The sequence below is a fragment of the Spea bombifrons genome, chromosome 4 (genome assembly GCF_027358695.1).
Source record: "Spea bombifrons isolate aSpeBom1 chromosome 4, aSpeBom1.2.pri, whole genome shotgun sequence".
Lineage (NCBI taxonomy): Eukaryota > Metazoa > Chordata > Amphibia > Anura > Pelobatidae > Spea > Spea bombifrons.
The window spans coordinates 98,242,292-98,268,341 of NC_071090.1; the positions used below are offsets into that span (position 1 = coordinate 98,242,292).

The following is a 26,050-nucleotide window of genomic DNA, read 5'->3' on the forward strand; positions in this document are numbered from 1 at the left end:
CTGCGTAGGGGCAACAAAGGGATCCCTTGGCGGGCGCCTTCCTCATAGTGTTAATCAGCCACAAGGTGGTAGATCCTCCACGCTTTGGGGAAAAACCTCCCAACCAACCCTCACTGCCAGCAGCGATAAACAAATCAGGACGCAGAAGAACAGGTAGGTAAAGTTTTTTTGGGAGGAAAACACAGGGTGTATAAAGACCACAAGACAAACGTGACTCTAGGTGAACATATGGGACACAAATAGGTTCACGCTTTCTTATTTCCAGCCAATGGGGTGTCAAGTGTGACGGGCATTCAATGAGGCCAATAGATTTGAACCAGGGCAAGGTGAGACATGGAAGGGGGTGCCTGTTTTCACGCCGACACCAGTGACACTGGCTGGAGTACAGAGGATGGTTATCGGGATGAGGGACACAGCAGCCAACACTTCCATATTTCCCAGGACAGTCCCCTCCATTTTTTGGGGGTCCTGTCCACACACTTGTAACATTATCTGTGCTGGCTAGCCTAGAGCTCAATGCCCCAGTATCTGTACTGGGTAGCCTAGAGCTCAATGCTGCAGGGTCAGACAAAGTGTGTGGCCCCGCCCCCAGGAAGGAAATGTTGGAGAGTATGCATACAGTAACAGGAGGATATCAGTAGGCGGGAAGTATAATATATGATGTGTGATGCGTTGTACTGTGCTGGGAAACGTTTCTGTTGTTTTTTGTCAGAAGAAAATAAAACTTTAAGTTTCAAAAAAAAGCGACTCTTCTATAATATATCCGTCTATACGCCAGCTGTGTTCAGGCTCCTCAGCGCATAGCCTCACACCATAATGCTTCCAATGAGAGGAGCGGGAATATTGGGCTCTCGACAAAGCCCACAGCTCCCCCTTACCGTCCTCATTAATTTGCTTTAGTGCAGAATTTGGGCGGGAACGCCAAGGAGAAGTCTGGATCTGTCAAACGTGGGACGTGAGTCATCAACGGAGGGAGGTGTGGCTACACGTGTAAACAAGGCTATAACTATGTATTGGGCGGGGCTATGCAAACATCAGAGCGAGTGTAGGACGTGAGTGGGGGAATGTACGAGGGAGTGTAGCGTGTGTAACGCGAATGGGGGCGTGGCCCATACTAGTGAGGGGGCGTGGCCCTGACATCGCAGACCCGGCTGTGGCCTGGGACATTGGAGCACGTCATGGCTTCGCCGGGTACACTGTCAGCCGGCTTCCTCACTTCCCTGCTCCCCTTCCTATTCCTGCAGCAGTTTTGCGCCGCTGAGACTAATTGCTCTCCTTCTCCACTCATCCTGGGCTTCCGGCTGGAGAACAGCGACCGCCCCGCTGGCCTGTCACCGGCTGGGGAACTGGAGGTGACGGAGGGTAGCCGGCTACTGCTCCGTCTCTATGGCCTCAACCTTCGCCCTAACTTAAGCGGCCTCGTGGCCTTCACCGCCATCTCTCTGGACTTGCCCTATGACAACAGCAGATGCCTGGAGGACACCCGTGACCTGGTGTGGGACTCAACCGGGCTGAATGTCAGCGAGGAAGCCGAGGGCAAGGCGGCGCTTCTCCGCATGCAAGTGCTGCCCCTGCGGAAGAGTCAAAGCTCCGGGGTGTACGCGCTGTGCACCCGCCAGAGCACCAACATGTCTTGGAGCTTACGGCACAGCCCGGACGGCCGGCTGCGGGTGCTGGAGGAGCATAAGCCGCTGATGCCCCTGTGGTTGCAGGCCTGCATCATCGCCGTGCTGCTCATGCTGTCCGGGATCTTCAGCGGCCTGAACCTGGGGCTGATGGCGCTGGACCCCATGGAGCTGCGGGTGGTGCAGCGCTGCGGCTCGGATCGGGAGAGGCGCTACGCTGCCAAGATCGAACCGGTGCGCCGACAGGGCAACTACCTGCTCTGCTCCTTACTGCTGGGCAACGTGCTGGTCAACACTACCCTGACAGCCCTGCTGGACGAGCTGATCGGATCGGGCTTGGGGGCGGTCATGGCATCCACCGTTGGCATCGTGGTTCTGGGGGAGATCGTGCCCCAAGCTCTGTGCTCCAGGCACGGGCTGGCCGTGGGGGCCAACACTTTGTGGCTGACCCGCATCTTCATGATCGTGACCTTCCCCGTGGCTTACCCGATCAGCAAGCTGCTGGACTGTGCCCTGGGCCAGGAGATCGGGACGGTGTACAACCGGGAGAAGCTGCTGGAGATGCTCAAGGTTTGTTTGTAGCTATCATTTATCGGGGATCCCATAGGGGTTTATTCACTAAACGGGTTCAGCTCCCTCACTTCACTATTCATTATGAAAGGCCAACAAGTTTCTCCTTTCAGAAGCCCTGCATAATGTATAATTCAATCTTTTTGGTGAAGGAATGTTACTGTTTCTATTATTCAGGGCCAGTCACTCTCACTGAGGTTGGCCCTTTATAATGTGTAGTCAAGGCTCTGAAGCTATGGCTTTAGTGAATAGAGCCCGTGTGCCTCTCACCTCGGTGCATGCCCTGATGAAGACCAGATGTCGCCTGAAACGTAAGTAGGTTTCGTGATAGACAAAAAAATTTTGCTTTTTGTGCTTCGAGTATTTATTTTTTAAACCACACGTGATGTGACCTGTGGCCATCCTTATGGCGAAGACACGTCGTACCCCATCGCTCAAAGGTAAGTAGCTTCGGAGTGTGCAGTGGAAATAGAAGCCTCTCTATACGCAGCCGGTCGACATGCGTTTTTTAGTATAGGATTGTTGGTGTGATGGGAGCTGGTCCTCTGTATCTGGAGAGCTGCCTCGGTGATGCTTTTAACTCCTCTGACTTCATTATTTGTTATGAAGGGCAAAAACTACCAAGTTTCTCCGGGAAAAAGAGCCAGGGTATAACGCCTAATTCTAGAGACTTTGGAGAAATGTGTTTTAACCATGCATTGTACAGGGCCTGCAGAGCAGAAGGTCACTGGGGTTTGACCATCAAATTTGTATAGTGAAGTCCAAGGAGCTGTCCTGTCGGCTCCCTCCCTCCAAAGACATTACTAGTATCAGATAGAAAATGACTTTTCAAAAGTATTGTGCTCTGGATTCTGTGTAAATCATACTGCCTGTGTTAAATGCGGGAATGGCTCGGTCTTAATCGCCCAGCCAGACCCTCTGATTAAAGAAAGTCTATGGGGAAACAGACTTTATTAGCATTGCCACTTATAACCATATTAGTGTGCGGGGAAAGCCACTGAAGGTCACATGACTGACAACAATGGCCGCCTCCAGGACTGCAGGTAAAGGAAGCTTAGTGGACAAAATTAAATAGAAATGTAAAAAAAAGTTTATACATCACTGTGTAGAGCGCGGGGTTATCTGCTGAGAGACTTTCTTCTCCTGTGGGGCTCTCCCCTTTAAGGCGTAGCATGTCATTTAAAGCAATTCTTTACATGTAGTAGTAAATGATCATGCGTGTGTATGTATATATGTGTGTGTGTGTATATACAGGAATTGCCCTTATATTGTGGCGGTTTGTGGCATTGTATCCAGCCTTTGAGCTCTCCGGCCCTTAAGGAAGAGGGCAGGAGAGTGAACATCATGGCTTTAATCGTCTGTTTATAGAAGTGTGACAGTTGTTAGAGGGGAACAATGCAGTCTCTGTCGCGTTACACGTACTGCAGTCAACATACACAAGAACCTGAGTGCATCACCTTGGTAGCCGTTAAAGCAAACATTGTGTGTGTGTGTGTATGTATATATATATATATAGATATAGATATATACACACACACACACACACAGGCAGGGCCTCTCTTCCTTCTGCGCCAGAACGGGTTAACGTATATTATGTCATTTTAAATTGTCATTTATTTTCACTCCTCCTGCAGGGAGTAGTAATATTTTTCTAGTGTTCAGGATAATTTTCCATTAACCCCTTCTATACCAGGTTTTTCGACCTTAAATACCGGCGCTATTTTGCTGTTTTGTTTTTTTTGGCATACGTCGGTTCGGCCATTATTCCCCTTTCCTGTGAATATTTTACTCATGTAATCTATATGTTGTTTTTTCAAGGAGAGTTACATTATTAGCAGAATATTTAGTATGAAGAACCTAGTAAAAACTAGAGAAAAAATTGGGGGGAAAAACTCAATTTTCACATATTTTGTTCTCTGAATGCTAACAAAATTAGTTGACAGAAAATACCGTCAAAATGTAACAATCCAGGTGTCTTGATTTTAGAAATACCTCGGTTATATAGGATTTCCATACGTTCCCAGCACTTATAGGACGCATTATAATAATTACGATTTTATTCATACATATACCATGCTGGGCTCGAAACTCTAATTTTCAACAAAGAAACAAAAGGAAAAGACAATCCCTCAAAAGTATGTTTCTTTAAAGCCGCGCAGCCGGAGTATCTAATCAGGAGCTATTTGTCCTCCATATTTTGGTTTTACACAACAACAGGTACGGCTGTGTTGTCCGTCCACCCAAGGGCCGGAATGTGTTTGTTGCGTGCTAGTTTTAGGCATAATTGTCTATAAAAGGTTGGCAGCCTCTGTTAAAAAAGGGCAAAAGAAGGTCCCGTGCTACTGTCCCAGTCGTGCCAACTGAGTCTTGGCAGCCGGGGGATCTAGATGACTGTCCATCCCCTCGTATATTCTGAAGGACGCGGTATATCCCATGCCGCTCTCGCAAAGTGTGTGTAACATGATGGGATATAGTCATACCTGGGTCGCGGGGTCTGGACACCCTGCGCTCCCCATCCATTTTCCCTTTAAATGGGGGTGTTTCCTGTGACATCACGGGGACGCCCGCTGATGTCACGGGGACGCCCGCTGATGTCACGGGGCAGCCCTGGCCGCATACTGCAAGGTATGGCTTTACTGCCTGAAGTACAGTCTGAAAAGGAGGAGGGACTCGGCAATTCAGACTTTCTGCTCGAGGGTGTAAATTTCTGAAAATCTTTTAGAAGAAGAAAAATAAATAATGGCCTGAATTTATACAATCGGTGAAATTGCAGCTGACCCCGGGGGGGGCGGGGGGCGCATTTTATTATTATTACTAAAATGACGGAAATTGAGAAGATTGAAATATCCGGCCCTGGTTATAATATGGCTAAAAATCGGTCCGTGCTGTGTATGGTAGGTTTTTTTATTATAATACCCAGCATAGATGTTGGTTAACTGTTAACAGCTAAAAACATGTTATATTGCCAGGAGTCGCAATTAATGGGGAGGTGTCAGGGTCCAATATATTTGGGGGGCACCCAACACTTGTCAGGCACAAGTTCCATGCGCCTCATTTTAGGACATGGAACCCGAGCTTCGGCGACATCTGACGCTGTATAAACTTTGGCAGGTTTAAAGAATGCGTATTATGGACGGAATACTTTAATACGCGTTATTTGTTTGAGAGACTTTAACGCATGAAAGCTCCCCGGCCCGTCTTGCGAATGCGTGGGTGATTCTGTAGGGCCTCTTTTTTTTTCTGCGTTTTCCCCGCTCTCAGCTAAAAGCTGCGCAGGAGATGTGTTCAGCTGAACGAAAGAACCAAACGCGCTGCGATAAACTAGAAATAAATTATACCGTTCAGTGCCGGCGTCAAGTGATCTAGTAATGATTAAAGTCAGGCTGGGTGAGAACTTGGACCCTGGGGGGCCGACAACAAAAGTGCGTATTCTTACTGCGTGGGGCAGAACTTTCTTCTTCCATTGACGGCAATGAGCCCAGGATAATTAGTGTGAACAACCTGAAACATTTATTAGACATAATAGGTTTATTTGTATTAATATTTAATATTGTGTGTGTGTGTGTATATATATATAATAGACATATAAACATACAGGACATCTAACCAGATATGCTCTTGAGTTATTTCCCGGACTTGCCCTGTGTGATTATTAAAACTTCTGTCCCCTTGCTGCAGGTGACGGAGCCATATAGCGGTTTAGTTCGCGAGGAGATGAACATCATCCAAGGAGCTCTAGAATTACGCACAAAAACAGTGGAGGATGTGATGACTCGGGTAGAAGACTGTTTCATGCTCCAAAGTGACGCCCTGTTGGACTTCAACACCATGTCCAGTATCATGGAGAGCGGCTACACGCGGATCCCTGTGTACGAGAACGAGAGATCCAACATTGTAGACATTCTGTACGTCAAAGACCTGGCCTTCGTAGATCCCGACGACTGCACTCCTCTGGGCACCATCACTCGCTTCTACAGCCACCCTGTCCACTTTGTGTTCAGCGACACCAAGCTGGACGCTGTGCTGGAGGAGTTCAAGAAGGGTGAGCGAGGCCATCTGGAAAAGTCCCCTGTTTGCATTTTATATTAGCGCCCATTCCGATGTTTTCATTCCCGACACGCCAAAACACCAATGACAGAAAGTGGGCGCCCGTATCTAGTGACTGATAACCCTGATTAAATATGTTGGGTTTATTGGATTGCTGCGGTCTCTCCTGGCTCAAGCTTTCTGTTGGGGAGGAGATCTAAAAGCCTTTAATTGCCTGTTGTGTAATTGCACGGCTGGCAACACAATCCATAGTTTATGTTGTGCTCACACACTGTAGCTATTGTGCTCTTCTCTCTGGGATTATTTCACAATTGGCCTTATAATTGACATCCATTTGTAAATTTTCCATAACAGTCATTAACAGCAGTGCATTAGGGGTGGTCCGTCGTACGCAGGATTTAGTTCGCTTTGGATGAGATTAGTCTGTCTGCACCTCCGAATGTCTTTTGTTCTGTGTCTTCCCTGTGTGTTGTAATTGTTATACGTGCCTCTTCTACTCTGCATAGGTAAATCCCATTTGGCCATCGTACAGAAGGTAAACAGCGAAGGAGAAGGGGATCCGTTCTACGAAGTGATTGGATTGATCACACTGGAAGACGTCATAGAGGAAATAATAAAATCCGAGATCCTGGATGAGTCTGACTTGTACAGTAAGTTCATTGCTTTCTCGGTGTAATTATAGGAGATCTGCCAGTTTTCCAAACCCAGTTTCTTACGTTTTTTGGTATCAAATTCTATGTAATCGTGTTTGCAGCTAAAAAAAAACCAAACCAGAACTACAACATACATAAAATATCATTAGTTCCCAGGATCTGCATAATTAGCACTCTCAGGAAATTGTTCTGCTAATTTTGCCACAATCGTCAGTTCCTACTTAGATAAAGTAGTCCATTACCTTCAAAACAAATGCCGCCAGCTGCCATTTCCATCTGAAGATTAATAAATGGACGAGGGTATGCTAGAAGCTTTGCAGTCCCCGTTAATGTTTTCCATTGTGGCTGGATGTGCGTAAACCCTCCTGAAACCACAAAGCTCCGTATAGCAGAAGCAGAGCTGGTTTTATGTTAAGTCTGTACAAAAAATCACATTCTACGGCAGATAAGAACCGTTCGCCCCATCGAGTCTGTCCACCCCGTGCTTGGTAAAGGATTCTCACCTATCTCATACGTCACGCAGCATGTCGGAACTGACTAGTAAGGGGTAATCAGAGACTTGAGGCCTAAGGGAGCTTACGAGAAAGTCATTCAGGGCAGAAGACATTTAAAGAACGACTGAACTTTAATGCCGTGTAGACCAGAAGTCTCAGAAATATTTTAGGAAGCAAAATCTGTGCTGAAATGTTCAAGAAGTTTAAAGAATGCATCAATGCAGAGATAAGTAAATGATATCCCTCTGCCTGCGGCATCATAGTTAATTCCTTTCGGTTTTATAAAATACATTTTAAATGTAAATCAGAAGCTTCTTCAACTTTGGAAATAGGAAGTGCTGAAAAAAGCCCCTTTCACTTCCCCAGGCTTCTCTGCTGTGAGAGTTTGAGAGTCTGAAGTATAATGAATATGAAGGAGAAAGATTATATTATGCATGTTGCGGGTAAAACTCCTTCCGATGCATCCTGTTTTGTCTCTCTTCAGCTGATAATCGCAGTAAGAAGCGCGTTGGGCGCCGTCAGGACAAAAAAGACTTTTCGGTTTTCAAAGACTCAGAGAACGAGTTGCGTGTGAAGATTTCCCCCCAACTGCTTCTCGCTGCCCATCGCTTCTTGTCAACAGGTGAAACTCACTTGCTTTCCTTTTAGCCCTTGCTTCCCGTTTCGGAGCCCCCACCTGTCCTTCGTTTACCGGGTTTAGCTCACCTTCTTTTATTTATCTTCTTTCCCAGAGGTGCCCCTATTTGCACCTTCGTTGATCTCAGAAAAAACCCTTCTGCGTCTCTTAAAGTATCCGGATGTCGTGCAGGAGCTGCATTTCAACGACAGCGACAAGAAGGCGTCTGAGCACTACCTCTACCAGAGGAACAAGACGGCAGATTACTTCATCCTCGTCCTCCAGGTGCTGTCGCTGCTGACCCTGCTTGGTTTGTTTAGAGGGTTAGAAGTTATATGAAGCATTAGGCGGCGTACCGGTACGGGTTACCTGTATACGTGGGTATGCAGAGCTCTAGACTGCTGCTGAAAGACCCGGTAGTGGTTCAATGGATACGCTGGGTTTAGTGAAGAGTACATCTTCAGACCGTTAAAGTTATAGAGAGGCCGTAAGATCGTATGAGGAGCGGCATTACCTATCGTGTCATGCTAGCGGTTATGAGAGTGTTTAGGTCGTAGTGTTAATTTTTTAGAAGGTCGCCAGTGTGAGAGCGCCGCATTGTTTTGTAGCATGCCACTTATTTATTTTTTTGTTCTGCAGGGGAAGGTCGAGGTAGAAGCTGGGAAGGAGAACATGAAGTTTGAATCAGGAGCCTTCTCATATTATGGTGTTATGGCCATGACTACTCCCACAGCTGCTGGTAAGAGCATCCCAGTCCCAAACCTGATCCCTTACACCCTGCCCAAAACTCCTGACCGCGCACACGCCTTTCCATGCCTGACTGCCCCGTCTGTATTTTGCTTCTTCATTTCCCATCTCTTGTCTTCCTCCTCGCCCAGCTCCTGTCCGCTCTCTATTTAAACGAGGGTGTCTGTTTTCGAGGTTAGCAGGTAAACGGGGTGTCTGCATGTGAGTGTGTTCTTTAGCACTGGGTAGCGTGTCTGCTCACTGCTTGGTTTGAGAGCACGCTTCTGCGTCAGGAGCTGTGTGTAAGAAACCGCGTGCTACACGTTAAAAAGTAATTTTTCCTCCATATTCTGTCTCCGCATTAAGTTTTATCTGCATGCTAGATTTATTTTCCTATTCTTTGGACCCCTAAAATCTACGTGCTATTTCTGCCTCTCGTGCTGCTCATTTTATTGTCAGATACGTCTCCCCTTTCTTTGTCATTTCTGCTCATAATTGGTGGGTTTCCAGTACCCGTTTCTTTTATTTAACCCGTGTGTGTGCTGGATAACCTTAGGACCTTGCCATCCCGCTCTCCTGGTTATTTCAGACTGCTTTATGTGCCCCCCTCCCTCGCTGTGTCATTCATACCGTGCAATCCCGTTCTCGAAGCAAGATAATCTCTCGTCTGACCCTACGGCGCGGCAAATCAGCTGCCGCTGCCCGAGTCCTGTATTGCGTTTGTCTTGATCAAATAAACTTGTCCTCTTTATTAGATCCTTTGTGTTCAGCTCTATATGTACTTTACATATTTTTGTAATTCCTATCTATGTCTTTGATGTTTACAGAGAGAAAGGGTTTTTATCTGTTGAATAAGCTCTTTGCATGATGTTGGGTATTTGGAATGTAGGCAAACTGCATAACCTTGGCATTGTATTTGCATCTTCTTATAGAAGATTCATTACTCTTATCATGCGGATACCCGATCTTCTCTATGGAGGAAAGTTTTTTTTTTAGTAATGTTCCAAAGCATGTGTTTATTCACAAAGGTTCACTTGCCAAACATAGTGGTGTTCTCACTAAATCAAGCATTGAGGTGTCAATATGTCGCCTGACACTTTGCAGGCAGGTTTCTCGAAAGCCGCGCCATCTTTAACCCCGCGTTGTGAAGGGTCAGCTTGCACCTTGTTGCAGGAGAAACTCCCTGGGGTTTGCATATTAAAAGCTTAGTGGCTAAACCCCATTGCGTTAAGAGATTTGTGAATTAACTGCGTTAGAAAGGACAGCCCCCCAGCAAGAATGGCAACTTTCAAGAAATCTCATTGATTTTAAATATGATTTATACAGAGCCAACCAAGCTATTTTGTGAGCGAAAGCTTACTGGGATAGAAACGTTCCGCTCCTCCAAAATGCTCCGTAGGAAGCTTCTCCAGAGCTTCTTCCAATCGGTCTCCTTTTTTCTTCTTTTTTTCATCCTTCTCTCCCGTTTAGTAGCACACGGTGTGTCTGAGCTCTTCACGTCTGACCTTTCAGAGATCTCTTCGTTTAATCTCTTAATGCCGCTGGTGTGCGATGCTTCTGATCTCTGTAGACTCATTCCGGTGACCTCTAACTCCATTTGGCAAATCCATGAACACATTATTTTATTTGTAGTACGGACCTCTTGCGTGTGACCCTTTCCCCAGTCTAGTTAGTGCAGTTTATTTGCCCTCCCCAAAACTCTGCTCATCCAAAGTGTCTGTTTTAGTGCCCCCCCCAACCTGTTAAAAAGATATGGTTATGAGAAATAACCATTTTCATGATGCCCAGTCAGCACAAGAATTTTTTTCTAGCTGAAGAACAAGAATAACCAAATGCAAGTGTGTTTGGCCACTATGGCCCCTGTGAGCAGACTTCAAAGTGTATGCCTGAGGTTACCTGATTTGTCGTGCAGAGAAAACTGAGGAATAAGACTGTGATAGTTATGCCTAGAGGTGGCAGGGATTACTTCTTGTGCGATATTCGCTACCCCTATACACTCTCCAAACACAACAATACATCTCAAGAGCTTTAGCGGATCTAAATTATTTATTATTTTTTATGGCGCCGTTGGATTCTGCAGCGCTGTACAAAGGGTAGACAGGACATAACAATTAGTATATACCATAACAAGATGGCATACAGAAACGGGGGAGGGGGGCCCTGCTCAAACAAGCTAACAATCTAGATATTCCATTCTAAAGAACACTCCAGGGGTAAGCTGGAATGGGAGTGGCAGCAGCCAATCGTATTTATGTTGCTTTGCTAGAATACATGCGATTGGCTGCTACTGTTCCCATTGATTTCTGTAGGAGTGCCAGTGAGCATGTGCAGGAAGCGTGCTTCCTAACTACACTTCTGCTTTCAGGAGAAGAGTTGGTTGAGACAGAAGTCTTATTTTCTATGCACAGAATGCAAGCTGATGTAAAATACACTACGCCATTAACCTAACAGACAGACGCCGTATCAGGTGGCAGTTTTCATGAACCTGCCTTTTATCTTCCCCTTGTTGTTTGTTCTCCTTATTTTGTTCCCACATCGTCTGCTTGACCGTCCTAAACTGGTGTCTTCTTAACTTAAGGTGTTCTCCTTAAGTTTGGTAGTGCTTCCAGCAGGCTATTCTTTAATAAAATGGAGAATTGAAAATAGAGCTGAAGTGTGTGGAGCATCTGTAACCCTGACAGAATATAAAAGGCATGTTTCTTGGGGTGCTGGCCTTAAATCCAAGTGCTTTGTTGCTCCTTTGTTGCTCCCCACTAAACGAATGTATTGTATTGACCCCAATGATGTAGTTATCTTCTGCACTGCCCTCTCCACGGTTGCCGCCATTGCTGTTGAGCGCTGGGGTATAACATCGTATACCAGCACTCTACCTGTTAAGGATTTGTGGCTCATAGAAACCGCGTGCTATGGAGACCTCTCTAGTACTGAAGTACTTAGGAGCTTTATAGCCCAATAGGGCACTCTTTCCCCCGCTTTGTGGCAGTGGCTGCCACCTCCTGGACCTGGTCCCCTAGGCCATGACCGGGACGCGCTGCTGCCTGACACCAATACTAATGATGCCTTGTCCTCAGAAATACTGTCATGAATGTTGCTTCCCTATACTACTCCAGTTTTGCCTTCCAAAAAATTTCAGCAAGTCTCTGCCATGAGCTTTTGCATTTTTCATGAAAAATAAGGAATTGTCCCCTAAAGATTTGTTGAGTAAATGGCGTGTTGGTTTGTCTGTCCCTGGGCATGACTGCTTCTGGATGTCCGTGCTCCATGCTTTTGTAACGTGAAATGTTTTACGTGTTTTTAGATTTGCTTGGATCAGTTTTGTTTTTTTTTCAATTTTGGTTTTGCGGAGCCAAGTCCCGCTTACATGCGGACGTAACAAACATTCAAGACGTTTCATCTGTGCTTTATAAGAAATGATTCTGCTATGAAGTCTGAAAGGGGGGTCTTATCTACATAGCACCCAGCGTTCCTGCCAATCTCGCCATTGCATCTGTTGCCATGGTAATAAGGCTGCTTCTTACCCCCGGGTCTCTTTTTATACACCGATCCGGATTACAGTTGGTCATTGAGCTCAGAATACAGTGCTGGATAGAGCTCAGCAACGAAAACCCTCAAACACAGCATGTTGTGTAGCTCGTTATATCGTGTTCCTTACAGTGTGCCTCATGTAGGTGTGTGGCTCGTGGTGTGCTGGAACGGCCCTTTGCGTTGGGTTTACATGCCTGTGCTAACCTATTCTGTCCTAAACGTGGCTTCGATTGTTGGTTACTTTGTGTTGGAAAGGACCGTTCTGTTGCAGAATGATTACAATTAAATGTAATGTGCCATTGAGTGCATCAAACTAGCTCTTTATAACCCCCCCCATTTAAAAACATTTGATCACCGTGTGCATTTAATTCACTCTCCGTCTCCTTTTCGCAGAGCTCCGTTCCCCGTCTCATGTGGGCAGTCTGAACCGCTCCACCTCGCTGAGCCACGAGCGCTCAGACTCCATCTCTTCCACCATCAGCGGTAGTAACACTCAGCTCAGTCCTCAGGTGCAGTACATGGCAGATTTCAGCGTGCGCGCCATCAGTGATCTCCAGTTCGTGAAGGTGGGTCTCCTTGGGCAGTCTGCCATCTTTTGCCATTATTTTGTCCATCTCTGAAACCTAACCAATTATGAATACTACTCCTTTTAGGCGACATCTCAAATTTTACTCCCAACATTGTTGTTAAATTGTAAATATCGCACTACCAGAACGTGGGTGGAAGAAATATAGACTTTCCCTACGCAAGTCTTTTATTTTTCTCCTTTGCTTATAGTGTATGTAGTATTGTAACTTTATTGCTTTAACTTTAAATGCTGTCCAGGACCCACTTAAACCAAGAGAAATTCCCTGTTGCTATAAGATTTTCTAAATAATAATAATGATGGACAGCCACGCTGGTCGCTCGTCTTGCAGAGATCAGGTTACTCTGAGGGCTCCCCCCAGTGGAATGTTTTAGAATTGTTTTTCCTTCCGCTACTTTGTAGTCGCTCTGTCTCCTTTTACATCTAGATTAAAAGAAACCATACAAACTGTTGTGTGGCAGGGTTAAGGTATCTTTTAAAGATGCTGTCCCTTTAAATGCTTAGAATGCAGATTTAGCATTGATTGGCATGTTGATCACGGTGAAGATGTGTCTTGGTTGTTCGTGTTTATTGGTGACTTTATCCCTTGTAAAGCAGATAAAGACTATTTGTAACCGTTTTTTTCCCCAGTCTACATTTTAGCTTAAATTAAATGCTCCTTGGACGGATAATGTGTGCTTATATTAGAGCACACACTTGTAACCAGCCCGTTGTGTATCAGGACACGGGGGGCGACTTGATCGCCCAAGAGATCTGCTCCCGAGTTTTGTAGCGAGGTGTAATCAGCTTAGGCCAGGGTAAATCACAGTGCACCATGGCATACATATCTATATTGCGATGCTTTTCGCTGTTCTGGGATAGGAGCAGTGTGCATGAGGTTAAAATAATCTCATTGTGTTCTATTGTGTGTACAGCTGGTGTATCTTTTCCTTATATTGGCAATTAATTTCTCTCAGATCACCCGGGAACAGTATCAAGGCGCCCTGATGTCTTCTCGGATGGACAGTAGCCCTCAGTCTCCCGATGGAGGGACCCGCAAACCGGATGGTACGTTATCAGATCGCAGCGAGGTTCTGGATGATGAGACGACGAGTCTTCTAAACCAGAGGAACTCTCAGCACAGTCTGCAGCACAATGCTGTCTGACGGCGCCGGCAGTGACTGCAGAGCATCGCTTTACCGCTGTTATACCACGTGTGCAGTGCTCTGGATCAGGACCTCGAGAAATACTTTGCTATAGAATACCGGACAGAGTATAACCCCAGGAGCCACACGCAGAGCGACAGGCGGCAGCAATGCAGTGCTTTGCATGTCTGTGAAAAGAGCACTCTGCAAGCTTCCGATTTACTAAGCGTTTACTGAAACATTCTACCGGTCCGAAGTATGGAAGCAACTGTTGCGAAGTTCTGCAGAGCTGAAGTATTACAAACTTGTCAAGGGAGATCATGAGACTGGCAAAAGGGAACTGGCAGAGAGAGGCTCTGCATTACCTTTGGAACTGGTGTGATGCTCTGCGAAGCTGTAACTCAGGGAGGGATTAGTTGATTCTACATGTGCACTGGAAGACCCTAATCTCTGAAAAGGGAAAAGTGGGTCAATTCGTCTTCCTGGGGATTCGGGGGGGGGTTGCTGTCTTCCTAGCGGGTATAATGTCCCTTGTCAAGTCTGCCTTTCTCCTGCTTAAAGGTAAGGCGGCCTGTGCCTCTCCAGCTGCTGAAAATGGACAGCTTCCGGGGTCCTAGTAGCGTTCTTGGGGCTTTGGATCTTCAACGGGTGGAAAGCCGCAGACCCCCTGCCCTTGTTCTGGAGGGATGAGTATGTCTTGGGTCCAAGGTGAACGGTATATTGCAGAACGAAACCACTAAAAACACGGCATGGAAACGTAAGGCTGGGTCCTCAATAATCACACACTCCTGGAAGCTGCGGTCTTGCAGTGATCTGACTAACACTATGGTGATTACCAACATTTAATACACCCGAAAAGGTCCTATTTTATAGTATTGGTGTCCTGCAATCCACAACCGCATTTGTGAACCCCCTTCCAGCCTGGTCTGAAATTTGGACTATCGTGAGTGGTCTTATCTCCTGATATATTTTTCCCACCTTGTTGGACAGAACCAAAGGTGTGTCATTTCCATAAAAATAACTGTTATCCCCCCCTGTGTTTATTTTTTGTATTGCCCCATATATGGCAAAACTGATTCTTGTTTCAAAAAGAGACATAAAACTAAAAACCCCTCTTTATTTAAATCATATTATGTTTTCCTTTTAAGTGAATAGTGTCTTGGTATAAGTGGTGCTTATGTGCCCCTGGTCATTCCCATTAGTTTTAGGTTTTTAAATTGGGACCAGCTTTTGTTGAACCATAACTCCCATCATTCTCAGCTGATGTGAGGCCAAATACTGAACAAGGAAATTATAGCCAAACGGGATTGCAGTTGGACAGCCCTGACCTAGGGTTAGGATAGAGGGGAAGCTTAGAGGCTATTCAGAAGTTATGTTGATGGATCCTTGAGAAGGACTACGTTAGCGGATGTTGGCTGATGAGCAGCCGTATTATTCGTTTTATCTCGCTCCTTGGGGTTTATGGAGGAGCCCGTTCATGTGCTTTCCGCTTCCGCAGCATCGTGGCCGTCTCACCGAGCTGCCCCGGCGGGTGTAGAATAGCAGAAAGTACATGAACGTAGCCGGTTGGACACATTTCGAAGGTCTAGCCCAGCGCTCCTCCTTGTTGGCAAGTCTCCTCTGACCAGCTTATGGTCTGTGACCGTCTTAACCCGCAGTCATCGCTCTGCATTGCAAGAGTCTCCAGCGTACACCGTCTATTCCTTAGTAACCTGGTTACTATGGTGGCGTTAGTACGGTGACGCGGGTGTACCTGCGCAGCTCTGACGGCAGTGTTAATTGTATTACATGTTTTATTACTTGACGTATGGGTCAGATTTGCTAAGGTGCGAGATGCAGACATGATGAACTATTTGCCGCCTTATCTATGCAGTATGAGGGTCATCTGGGCCTTTTTCGGAGGAGAAACTCTGCAACTTGCATTTTTGTAAATTCCTCCTATTGTATTTAACTGGTTGGAAATGGGGGGGGCGTTCAGCTGTTTTTACTTAAGATGCATTATTAAGATCCCTTTTCTATAAAGTCAGCAGATTTCCATGATCTAAAATAGATATTATACTGGCACTGCAGTGGCTTTGGAGTACAGCACCCATCATGCACAGCCAGCATCTGGAGTATACAGCACCCATCATACTGTAGGTGGCAGAGCATGATGGGAGCTGGAGTGCTAGAGGCTGGATATTTTTTCTCCATGCGTAATCCCATTCGGCATGCCGGCCTCCCTATGCACTTGCACTTACATTGAGTGTCTCTCAAGTCCTTACTTGAGGCTGAAGTGAGGCTTTTACACAGTTAGATTTGGTAGCCGCTCTGCTTATGCATGTTCTGGGTAGCAGCTCTCTCCCCTAGTTTGAAACAAATTGTAAGACTATATCCAATAACAGAACCCCATACCCCCACCTCTATACCCTTCTAAATCTTATATATATTAGACATTTTTTTATATATATATATTAAAAAAAAAAAACCTGGTCCGTGCCTGTGGGTTATGGCTTCCAATGCACATGCCTTTTGGCTACGTGAAGGGTTTTTAGTACATTTACCCCTCTTACTGACTCGAGCCAATATGATCAGAAGTGAATTTCGCTTTACGCAGCGTTATGGAAGGTGCGGCGGTCATGGTTACCATTCTTCTTGGAAACCAGGAAAATAACCGTAAATTGACATATTCAGTTATGACTGTCAGTAATTATTGTAATGTTTAGATTCTGTTACTAGTTCCCAGTTATGCTGAAAGCTTTCTTTTTCTAAAGTATCTTCGGTTGTGTAAAACGCCCCCAGTGGCTCGTCGGGGGCCGGCTGGAGCACACCTTTTGGGTTTATTTCGCAGACGTAGAGGTCACAAAAGCCTCCTGATCACCCGTCGGTGCAGGTTTTTCCGGATTCCGCTTTGATGGATAACAGGGGGAAGGAGGACGGTCACTTTCACAAAGATTTCATTTGATTTTATATATTTGTTTCTTCCGAAAGTTAATTCTCCCTTATGGACGGCAAGGGATTTAATGCACAAGCCATAAACTGTTGCCTAGGCGATGTGTGGCTGCTATGTGACGGGCGGCGGACCACAATCTTCGTGGGGGGGGGGATTTGGGAATTCAAAAGTGATCTGTTTAGAGTGTTCAGCGACAAGGGAATATGTTTGCAACTCTTATTTTGTAAGGGACAAGGGGTTGGTCAAACATGGGTACGATTTCCAATGGATGTAAAGTATAAATTGTTTAATTATTAAAGAGTTTATTATTTAATACAACCGGTGTGGCTCCTTCATGATTTGTTTTAATTCTCATAAAGCTGTTGTTAATTCTGCGAGTTGTGGCCGTAAAGCAGAGGGTCTCAGCTCTCCACCCCCTTCCCTGTGGAAATATACTGCGGCTGAAATATGACACCGATTGTGGAATGTAGTGAATGCAGGTGCGCAGCAGCGGCCGCAGGCGGACTATGACTCCCACAATGCCCGGGAAGCGTTACCTTCCTTGCTGACCGCTGGGGATTATGGGAAACATTGTCCGTAGCAGCTTGCCCCCACTGGGCTTGTTTCCGTGACCGCACGTGTGGGGTTTGGTGGATTACGCGCTCCGTAGGACAGGAATTCGTTTACTGGCTCCAGCCTTGTGACTGGCGCTGGCTCTCTTCCTTGTTTACAACGGCAATAGGTTAAGCCACGCCTTCGCACCGTGCTCCTTGTAGTGATAGGTCAGGACTATTTGGTAGCTCAGTGATTGGTTACGTCGCAGTCCCGGGCTATATAGTGATTGGTTTCGGCTAGAATACGTGAGGTCGCTCTGCCTCCACCAACATGGCGGCCGCAGCTGTAAGGCTGCTGCTCATGGCTGGGTTCGGAGTATCCCAGGCTTCTTCGGGTGTGGGGGAGGTTAGTGCTGAGGCCCGGGTGCTAGGACTACGACTGGAAGAAGGAGCTGGGGTGTCAATGATCGGCGGAGTAATACGGGCCCAACCTGGATCTTTCTTCCGCCTGCGATTGTATGGCTCGGGACTACGTAATGACACCTGGCCTTGGGTGTCTGTTGGAGCTCCAAGCGGCGACTCCTGCGCTTCTAGAGCAGATAGCCCCCTGCGGCTGCTGGAGGAGTTCAGAGTGTGTAATGAGTTCTCTGGCCTAATCTCCCTGCAGGTCCGGGACACAGGCACTGGAGAAAGGGGCCTCGTGTACCCTCTGTGTACTCGAAATGGGGGCACTTGGGCTCCTTACTCTGGGGGAGACACCTTGATAACTGTACGGGATGCTGGGGAAGAGGAAGAGAAACCCCCCTGGAGCGAGGAAGATCAGGGCTCCTGTGCACTGGGGCCCCCGAGTTCCAGGTATCATGACCCCCCTTCCTTTAGAGAGGGAGACCCCTCAGCCCAGCAGGAGCTAGCCCCTTGGCTTGTGGCCTTTCTTATTGCCTTATGTGTGCTGCTCTCTGGGCTGCTTCGTGGCTTGCAGATCAGCACTTTGGCCCTCGAGCCCCCAGAGCTTGGCCTTCTGCGCGATTGGGGATCCCCCTCGGAAAGACTGGCTGCCTCTCGCCTGGACCATCTCAGGACTCGTTGGGGAGGCTATACACTGATTTCCTTTGTGGCCCTCTGCTGTGTCACCAATGCTGCCGCCGCTATCCTCCTTTATTATGCAATTGGCTCGGTGGCTGGTGCAATCTTTGCGGCAGCCGGGCTGATTTTGTTGGCCGGTGAGGCCCTTCCAGCTGCCATAAGCTCTCGCTGGGGACCCTGGTTGGCCTCTAAAAGTCTGTGGCTTACTCATGTTTTCTTGCTGATAATTGGCCCCATCTCATTTCCCCTTTCATGGCTCCTAGAGTTTGCTTTTGGGCAGGATCCCAGCTGCTGTCGATTGAGAATTAGGATCCTAGAAATGGCACGGTGCGGAGACCCCTACAGCGAGCTAGTAAGGGATGAATTCAGCAAGGGGGCTTTGAGGAACAGGACGGTGGAGGATATTTTGACTCCTGTGAATGAATGCTTCATGCTGCCCAGCGACGCCCTGTTGGACTTCAACACCATGTCCAGTATCATGGAGAGCGGCTACACGCGGATCCCTGTGTACGAGAACGAGAGATCCAACATTGTAGACATTCTGTACGTCAAAGACCTGGCCTTCGTAGATCCCGACGACTGCACTCCTCTGAGCACCATCACTCGCTTCTACAGCCACCCTGTCCACTTTGTGTTCAGCGACACCAAGCTGGACGCTGTGCTGGAGGAGTTCAAGAAGGGTGAGATGGCTCTGGCTGTACCGGGGCTGTGTGTGTGAGTGTTTGCGAACAGCCAAGTGCCTGTGTGTCCTAGAAAAAAGAGATTTCGACAAAGTTCGGGAGGGAAATTTATAGCAAACAATGACGCGCCAGAAGAGGTGACACTCTGAAGCTGGAGGATAGCGGGTTCTAGGTAAACTGTGCTGCAGGTATGGTGGATTTATTGAATAGCCATCCAGCATTGGTGATAGTGACAAATACAGTAAGGGACTTCCAAGCAGTTTTAACATGTCATTGAACCCTTATCTCACGATGTACGTGTCATAATCCTGAGTTGCAGGTCTTATCTATGACATGGATCTCGCGGTGTGCGTCTTGCTCTATATGTAACACGCTTCTCATAGTGACATTGCATGTGTCAGTACATTAGTCCCTCAATGTCTAGATTTGTTAGAATCATCTTACTTTACTTTCTCCGGTTTTCTTAAGCACTTCCCTGTCTTTGCAGGTAAATCCCATCTGGCCATTGTGCAGAAAGTGAACAACGAGGGAGAAGGTGATCCGTTTTATGAGGTCATGGGACTGGTGACCCTGGAGGATGTCATCGAAGAGATTATAAAATCTGAGATCCTTGATGAGTCTGAAGACTGCCGTAAGTAGTTGTGCTTAGAGAAGAAAAAAAAAACATTTTATAGGGGACTCAAAACTCTGTTTTGGACTCAATTGAATTGACGTCCTCCTGCCCTTCAGTTCCGTCTATATAATAATAAGAAGGAAATTGACTGCTTCTGTTTGTCATCTGTGCCTCTTTAATCGTGCAGAGCGCAAGGTAAAGAAGAAGCACCAGCGTCTGCAGCCCATCTCCATTCCTCGTGGCGGTGAAGATCTTTCCATCTTCAAAGCTTGTGAATCGGAGCAGAAAGTCAAGATCTCACCGCAGCTCCTCATGGCGACTCAGCGCTTCCTGTCTCAGGGTTAGTTTCCTTCTTGCAGGACCGTTTCTACCCCTGATCCTGACCCTCCGGGGCAAACATTACATCCATCAGCACCACCACACAATGGATGGTATATACTTACAGGTTACAAGTATGAGTACTAAATATAAATATCTCTAATGCGCTATTAGTCCATCTTAAAACATCAAGTTTATCAGTCGAAAGCTCATTTTGTCCTTGTGAGTTTCTTCTAGGTTCTTTTGTGTATTACGATACGACTTGCCTGTATATCCTTTTATTTCCTTTTGGCTTCCGTTTCCTTATCCCCTGCTGTTTTTGCCGTATTTTAAAATCTTTAAACAGAGGTGGAGCTGTTTGGTGCCTCCCGGATGTCAGAGAAGGCTCTTCTTCACCTTCTAAAACTCCCAGGAGTTACCCAAGAGGTGAAGTTTGATGACAGTGACCATCTGTCTCCAGAGCACTTCCTCTACCTGCGCAGCCAGCCCGTGGATTACTTCATTCTTATCTTGCAGGTGGGCGATGGTTCTTGTTGGGCGGTTTGCATCCTCTAGTACTGTCTACTTATCCGGACTCGTGTTTTTCAGGGTCGCGTGCAGGTGGAAATTGGGAAGGAAGGTCTGAAGTTTGAGAGTGGAGCCTTCACTTACTACGGTGTAGCTGCACTGAGCTCCTGCCTCCTAGGTGAGGGATCCATGTTCCAGGGCAATGAGCTTAATAGACACTTGTGGCTACAAGCTGCACTGTGAGTACGTAACATTTGTACATGGCAGGAAAGGCATATCGTGAGCAACATGGTTTGAACTTGGGATCAGTAACTCCCTCAGGTCAGTGTCCGTGTGATGTCTCCTTTCCATTCAGGGAGACAGGCACGGTGGGGTGTGAGCACGGCATCCATGAATAACCCAGCAGCACAGCTTTTCAGGGTCTGATCCCTTGGCACCGGCACATTCTGTTGGTGCATGGCTCTGGTCCATTTGAGGTCATGCAATGTCGGTGCAGGAATTACTTTAACTCACTGATTTACTGAACACATTAACACAAGACTGCAAAAAAAAAGGGTTTAATGCTTTGGGCTAAGAAAGTAAGGATTACTGTCTGGAAAATGGTTTATAACCAATAGTTGCTGCATGTCATGTTTGGCAATATTCTACCCTCTTGTAATGACGGGTAAAGCACGCTTTTCTGTTTATTTTACGCTAAAATGCCTTTCAGGTCATCAGTCTCCGTCCAGCGGGAGTGAGCAGAGCGACTCGTCTCATTCACTCTCGTATTGTCCGGATTACACTGTACGGGCCGTGACCGACCTGCAGATGGTGAAGGTGAGCGGGATGTACATAATCTCAAACATCCGTTATTATGTATTTAGGGGTCTACTGAGGGTGTAGAACTCTTTTGTCTTGCTCTACAATACAAGGTGGGACTGATAATTTGGGTTGGAAGCACACTCCGTAAACTACCTATTTGTTTTATTGGTGGAGCGCCAGTTATTGTTTAGATGGGGGCAGTTGGATCAGTATTGTGATGCACGATAGGTGATTCTGGGGCAAAGATTGAAAGTGATGGAATGATCTAGTTCTGCTGGTTGCTATGGTGATGTCTGCTTTTCAAACTCTGCACCAGAACCAGTTTTTATACATAAACCTTTTTGTTTCTCAAGAGTGGATCCTGCTCAGCTGGTCCCACTACTGAGAAGGAGAAGGCCTGGCGTTATACTCGTGGTCCCCGTAGGAATGCTGACTATTTTGCCCGTTTAATGCCGTAAGACGGAACCTGGCTGCAAACCTCATGAAAGGATCAGCGCTGTAATCCATCGGGCTAAATCCCCCTAAAGCAGCGCTGTTATCCCAGTAATAATTACACTTCAGTCCTAGCTGGGAATCGAGTCTGTAAAATGTTACATACTGGTTTCTGCTCGCCTCAGTGATTACGGTTGTATGGCAGGATTTCGTTATCTTGTGGCTGCGCAGCCCCACCGTACCCTTCTACTTCTGGGCTTAGGGAGAAATTGTTTAAATGAGCACTGTAACGAATGCAACGTGATTTTGAGCAAATTGATCCTAAAACGTTGTTGGTTGTATTATTGCATATTTGATTGGGATCCCTCCAATCCAATGACATTATATACCGGATTTATATTTCTCCCTTATCCACAGGCGGCTCCCACGCCCTCGTCTCCCTTATCTGCGGGCCGCCCCGCGGTTCCGCTTCTTTTCTCGTATCTTCGGTCTTCTGTTTGTGTGTCTTGACTCCCGATGCACATCTACATGAGGGCGGAGCTTCCTTTACACTCGCTGGCTTCTTAGGGTGCGTGACGGAGACCGCCTCTCCACCCGTTCCTCCAATCAGGGGAGCGAGTTGCCTGGACGCGCCGCCCTTCTGCAGAAGTGCACCGGGATTCAAGATTGAACACAAGCAGAAGACAGAAGATACAATAAAAGACACGAAGATGCGTGCGGGGGAAGGACACTGAAAATATCAATACGGTGTATATAATGTCATGTCATTGGGGGGCAATCAGTATTTGGTGAGGAGAAGGCTGCGGGCACCGAATATTGCAGGCAATACAGATCACAATATTTGATTACATTTTACAACTTTAGGGGTGGCCTGCAATCAGACGCGGCTTATGTTTGGGGCAATACAGTATATATTATATAGATATCAGACCTGATGAGTTGTTTTTATTTTTGACATCTGCCTTTAAGTTCTTATTGTTTTTGCCTTTGTATATCATTTATACAGATCTCACGACTACACTATCTGAATGCTGTCCGGACCTCCCATACACATGCAAACCCTCAGTCTCCAGACAGTATAGAGCTGAAGATCCTTCCGAACAGCCAAACACAGCTACTGAACATCCGGAATACAGATTCAGGTACAGCCACGGGGTCCCTGATACAGAATTCGTTTACACTAATCAATCCCACGTCGCAAAATGTCACGCAATAAGGAACCCTGTACTGACGGTTTGTTGGGATGTAGAATCAGTTCTGATCTTATCAGTATAGAAGCTGCAGTTGGCTTCCTTTATGAGTATTTAACGATTCTTGCGCTTTGTTTCCTTTCCACTCCCTTTCTATTTTTAAAACCTGTTTTGGATGGGGAGGAAATCAGTGGCACCCTAATGAATGACGGCAGCGAGCTCTAGAACTTTAATGGCACTCATCTCTCTCTACATCTCTGATGTAGCAATGGTTGTGATGACATCACTCTTTCAGTGAAAAGAAATATCCCCACCAATAAACCACTTACTATTGTCCTACATCTGCCAGACTAGTTTTTGTTACTTATACATTTTAAGAAATTAAATTGTTCTGGTAGATGTTCTTGTACCCAGAAAAGGGCTGGCACAGGAAGCAACATCCCACCTGACTGGTCCTTAGTCTCCAAATAGGTTACGGCCTGCACGCTCACTCAGGTTTCAGTGGGGTCATGTAACGCAGATAGGCTGGGTGCAAGCTAAGGTGAGCATGTGAGTAAGAGTACATGTTAGTTATGGGGGGGGGTTACTTAGTTTACATGCCCCCATGGGTAGGAGATGCACTTTAACTATGTTACAGGAATGGGTTTATAGGAGCTGCTATGTACAAGACACACAATGGCACTACATATGGTGTATGTGATTCACATCCAGAACGCAATCAGGACATAGCTGGCACTTTAACAGTTACAGACTGATCCTACATTGTATAATTCAGTGCGCTAAATAAACATGTAACAGTGTTTACAGAATATATATATATATATATCCATCCAACTGTATAGTATGGAAACAGCAAGTTATTCTACCTGTAAAAGTCTTCCTTGTTTTTTTTTTGTTCTCGCATAATTAAGTGCTGGGGAAGAGAAGAGGGCGCATGTTTTGCTGCAGTTGTCAACCATCAGGGTGTTGCTGATTATAGACCCACTCTCTCCTCCACGTTTGCTGTGGTAAAATAGTCTCCAAAAAGTACACCGATTGAAACACAAAAAGACAAGCTACGTGTAGTTTCAATTAAACAAATAAAGCTGTGGAGGAGCCAGTTACATGTTTAATGTATATTTAGATGCGTGGGTGATTTATGGTGCTTTGTTAGTGAAAGATTTAACATAGTTTCAATATTATATACATCGTTTAGTATGCAAGCTCTTCAGAAAGGAGATGCATCGCTGAGAGAGTTGCGTACCTGGAAGAATAATTGGGGATATATAAATAAAGCCTGGTTATAGCGAGCGCTGTTTCTGCAATGGAAACGACCAACGGAATCTTCCATCATTGAATACAACACCAGAGACCCTATATCTAACTTTTTTTTTTAACTTTAATGTTCTGCTGATAATTTATTATGAAGAGCCACGGCACTTCATCGAAATGTCTCCCAATTTCTCATGATCCCTCCTGAAGTTGTAACACTTACTATGCTGTCGGGATTGTTTTAGTATCTGCCATGAGATTATTGAAGTCCTTTAGATGTTTGTTTATTCAATGTTACATTTAAAATATACTTTATTATATTCTACTTTCTGTCTAACTGATATAGCGCCCGCGCCTTAAAGCAGATGAGTTACTCGTATAAAGTGACTGGCGGGAGTGATCTCTAGCGGGTCACGTGGCTATAAAGCGCTTTTTCAGCTACGACAGAAAGAAAATGGATTTTAGTAACTGTTTAACAGGCTTTTCTAATACCTCTCTCACCTCCTCCGTTTGTTTGCTCTCTGACGTCCAGCACTTCTAATCAACACTTCAGTAATGGGCACAATTGAGAGTTTCAGCTAATAATGGCTCGTGCCGTTTTTACACGGAGGTAAATATCCAATTAATTGACTTATATCAGCTTTGCTGCTGCTTCCTGCACTTCACCGGTTATAATCCTTTGCTGCAGCTGCCTTCCGCGAGATCACTTATGTGTATGTGCTTTATGGCTTCATCTTTTACATCGGATAGTGACTTGTGACACGAGCACGTCCTGCAAAGATGTATTTCACAAGCGATCATTATCAGATTCTTCTGCACGCTTTGGCTTGTAGCGTCGTCATCCATTTCTGGGGTTAAATTTGCGATGGCAAGTAAACCTACCCCGTCGCCGTGTGCCAGTTCCGTTACATTTACGTATATAAAAACCAACGCACACCATAGTGAGAGGCATGTATCACGCCAGACCTCTCCTGAAGAAATAGGAGTTTACAGAAAGGTAGCGATGGTTCCAGCCGACCAGGCAGCAGACTTATAGACAAGAGATGATTAATTTTTATTTTTTTATTTGCAGAAGCAAGGAAGGGGCCAGACAGCTCCTGAGGAACATTATGCTGGAATGCAGAGGAAAGAGGGGGACAATCGTTTTAAATCTCCTCCTCAGCCCCTCACCTGAGCCTGCGATATCCCGCTGACAGACTTGTTACTACAAAAAAAAGGCCACTTTGTGTCAAACTGTCTCGACTGGGCCTCAAATGCATCGCTCTCCCTTCCAGCGCCATCCGCCGTGCCATTTTGAACTTTTTTTTCCTCGTATTATTTCCAAAAAGGTATCCGTACCGATTCTGGCTTTTCGTGCGGCTCGATGAGGGATCTCATTGTCCTTCACCACTTACGTTCCGCAAACAGATTGTGCATGAAAGGATGAACCAGACATATCCGTCCTGGCGGGCAGTCCTGCAGGCAGACGTGGGCCATATATACATATATAATATATACATATATCCCTGCTGCTGTGCCAGGGAAGCAAATCACTGTTAGGGTACTCCATATTTTATAAAAGTGATAGAACGTGTTCTATGTATATTTTGAATAAGCTAATCAGGAGTGGGACTGTGGAAACGTGAAATTATTAATGAAAAACATTATCCTACTGTTGAAGTTTTGTGTCCATGTGTACATTGAGAGAAGACAGCACAGAGCTGTAGGTGGGGTGCCCAGTGTTTGTCTGGCACCATTTCATCTC

The 26,050-nt window shown here is 46.1% G+C and overlaps 2 protein-coding genes across 3 annotated transcripts; both read left to right on the forward strand.

The window, feature by feature from the left end:
• Nucleotides 1-1,166: 1,166 nt before the first annotated feature.
• CNNM4 (cyclin and CBS domain divalent metal cation transport mediator 4) lies at nucleotides 1,167-14,561 on the forward strand. The gene is made up of 8 exons (XM_053464643.1): nucleotides 1,167-2,195; nucleotides 5,874-6,237; nucleotides 6,749-6,892; nucleotides 7,874-8,011; nucleotides 8,121-8,290; nucleotides 8,645-8,744; nucleotides 12,650-12,822; nucleotides 13,799-14,561. The coding sequence occupies exons 1-8, from the start codon at nucleotides 1,179-1,181 to the stop codon at nucleotides 13,985-13,987; spliced, it is 2,295 nt and encodes a 764-aa protein (XP_053320618.1). The 5' UTR covers nucleotides 1,167-1,178; the 3' UTR covers nucleotides 13,988-14,561.
• Nucleotides 14,562-17,428: 2,867 nt separating this feature from the next.
• CNNM3 (cyclin and CBS domain divalent metal cation transport mediator 3) lies at nucleotides 17,429-25,957 on the forward strand. 2 transcript variants are annotated; one of them, XM_053464644.1, is made up of 9 exons: nucleotides 17,429-19,194; nucleotides 19,682-19,825; nucleotides 19,995-20,147; nucleotides 20,472-20,641; nucleotides 20,714-20,810; nucleotides 21,342-21,448; nucleotides 22,872-23,007; nucleotides 24,839-24,916; nucleotides 25,379-25,957. In XM_053464644.1, the coding sequence occupies exons 1-8, from the start codon at nucleotides 17,763-17,765 to the stop codon at nucleotides 24,886-24,888; spliced, it is 2,289 nt and encodes a 762-aa protein (XP_053320619.1). In that variant the 5' UTR covers nucleotides 17,429-17,762; the 3' UTR covers nucleotides 24,889-24,916; nucleotides 25,379-25,957. The 2 variants fall into 2 exon arrangements, with proteins under 2 accessions (XP_053320619.1, XP_053320620.1); XM_053464645.1 differs by lacking the exon at nucleotides 24,839-24,916.
• The last annotated feature ends 93 nt before the right edge of the window (nucleotides 25,958-26,050 follow it).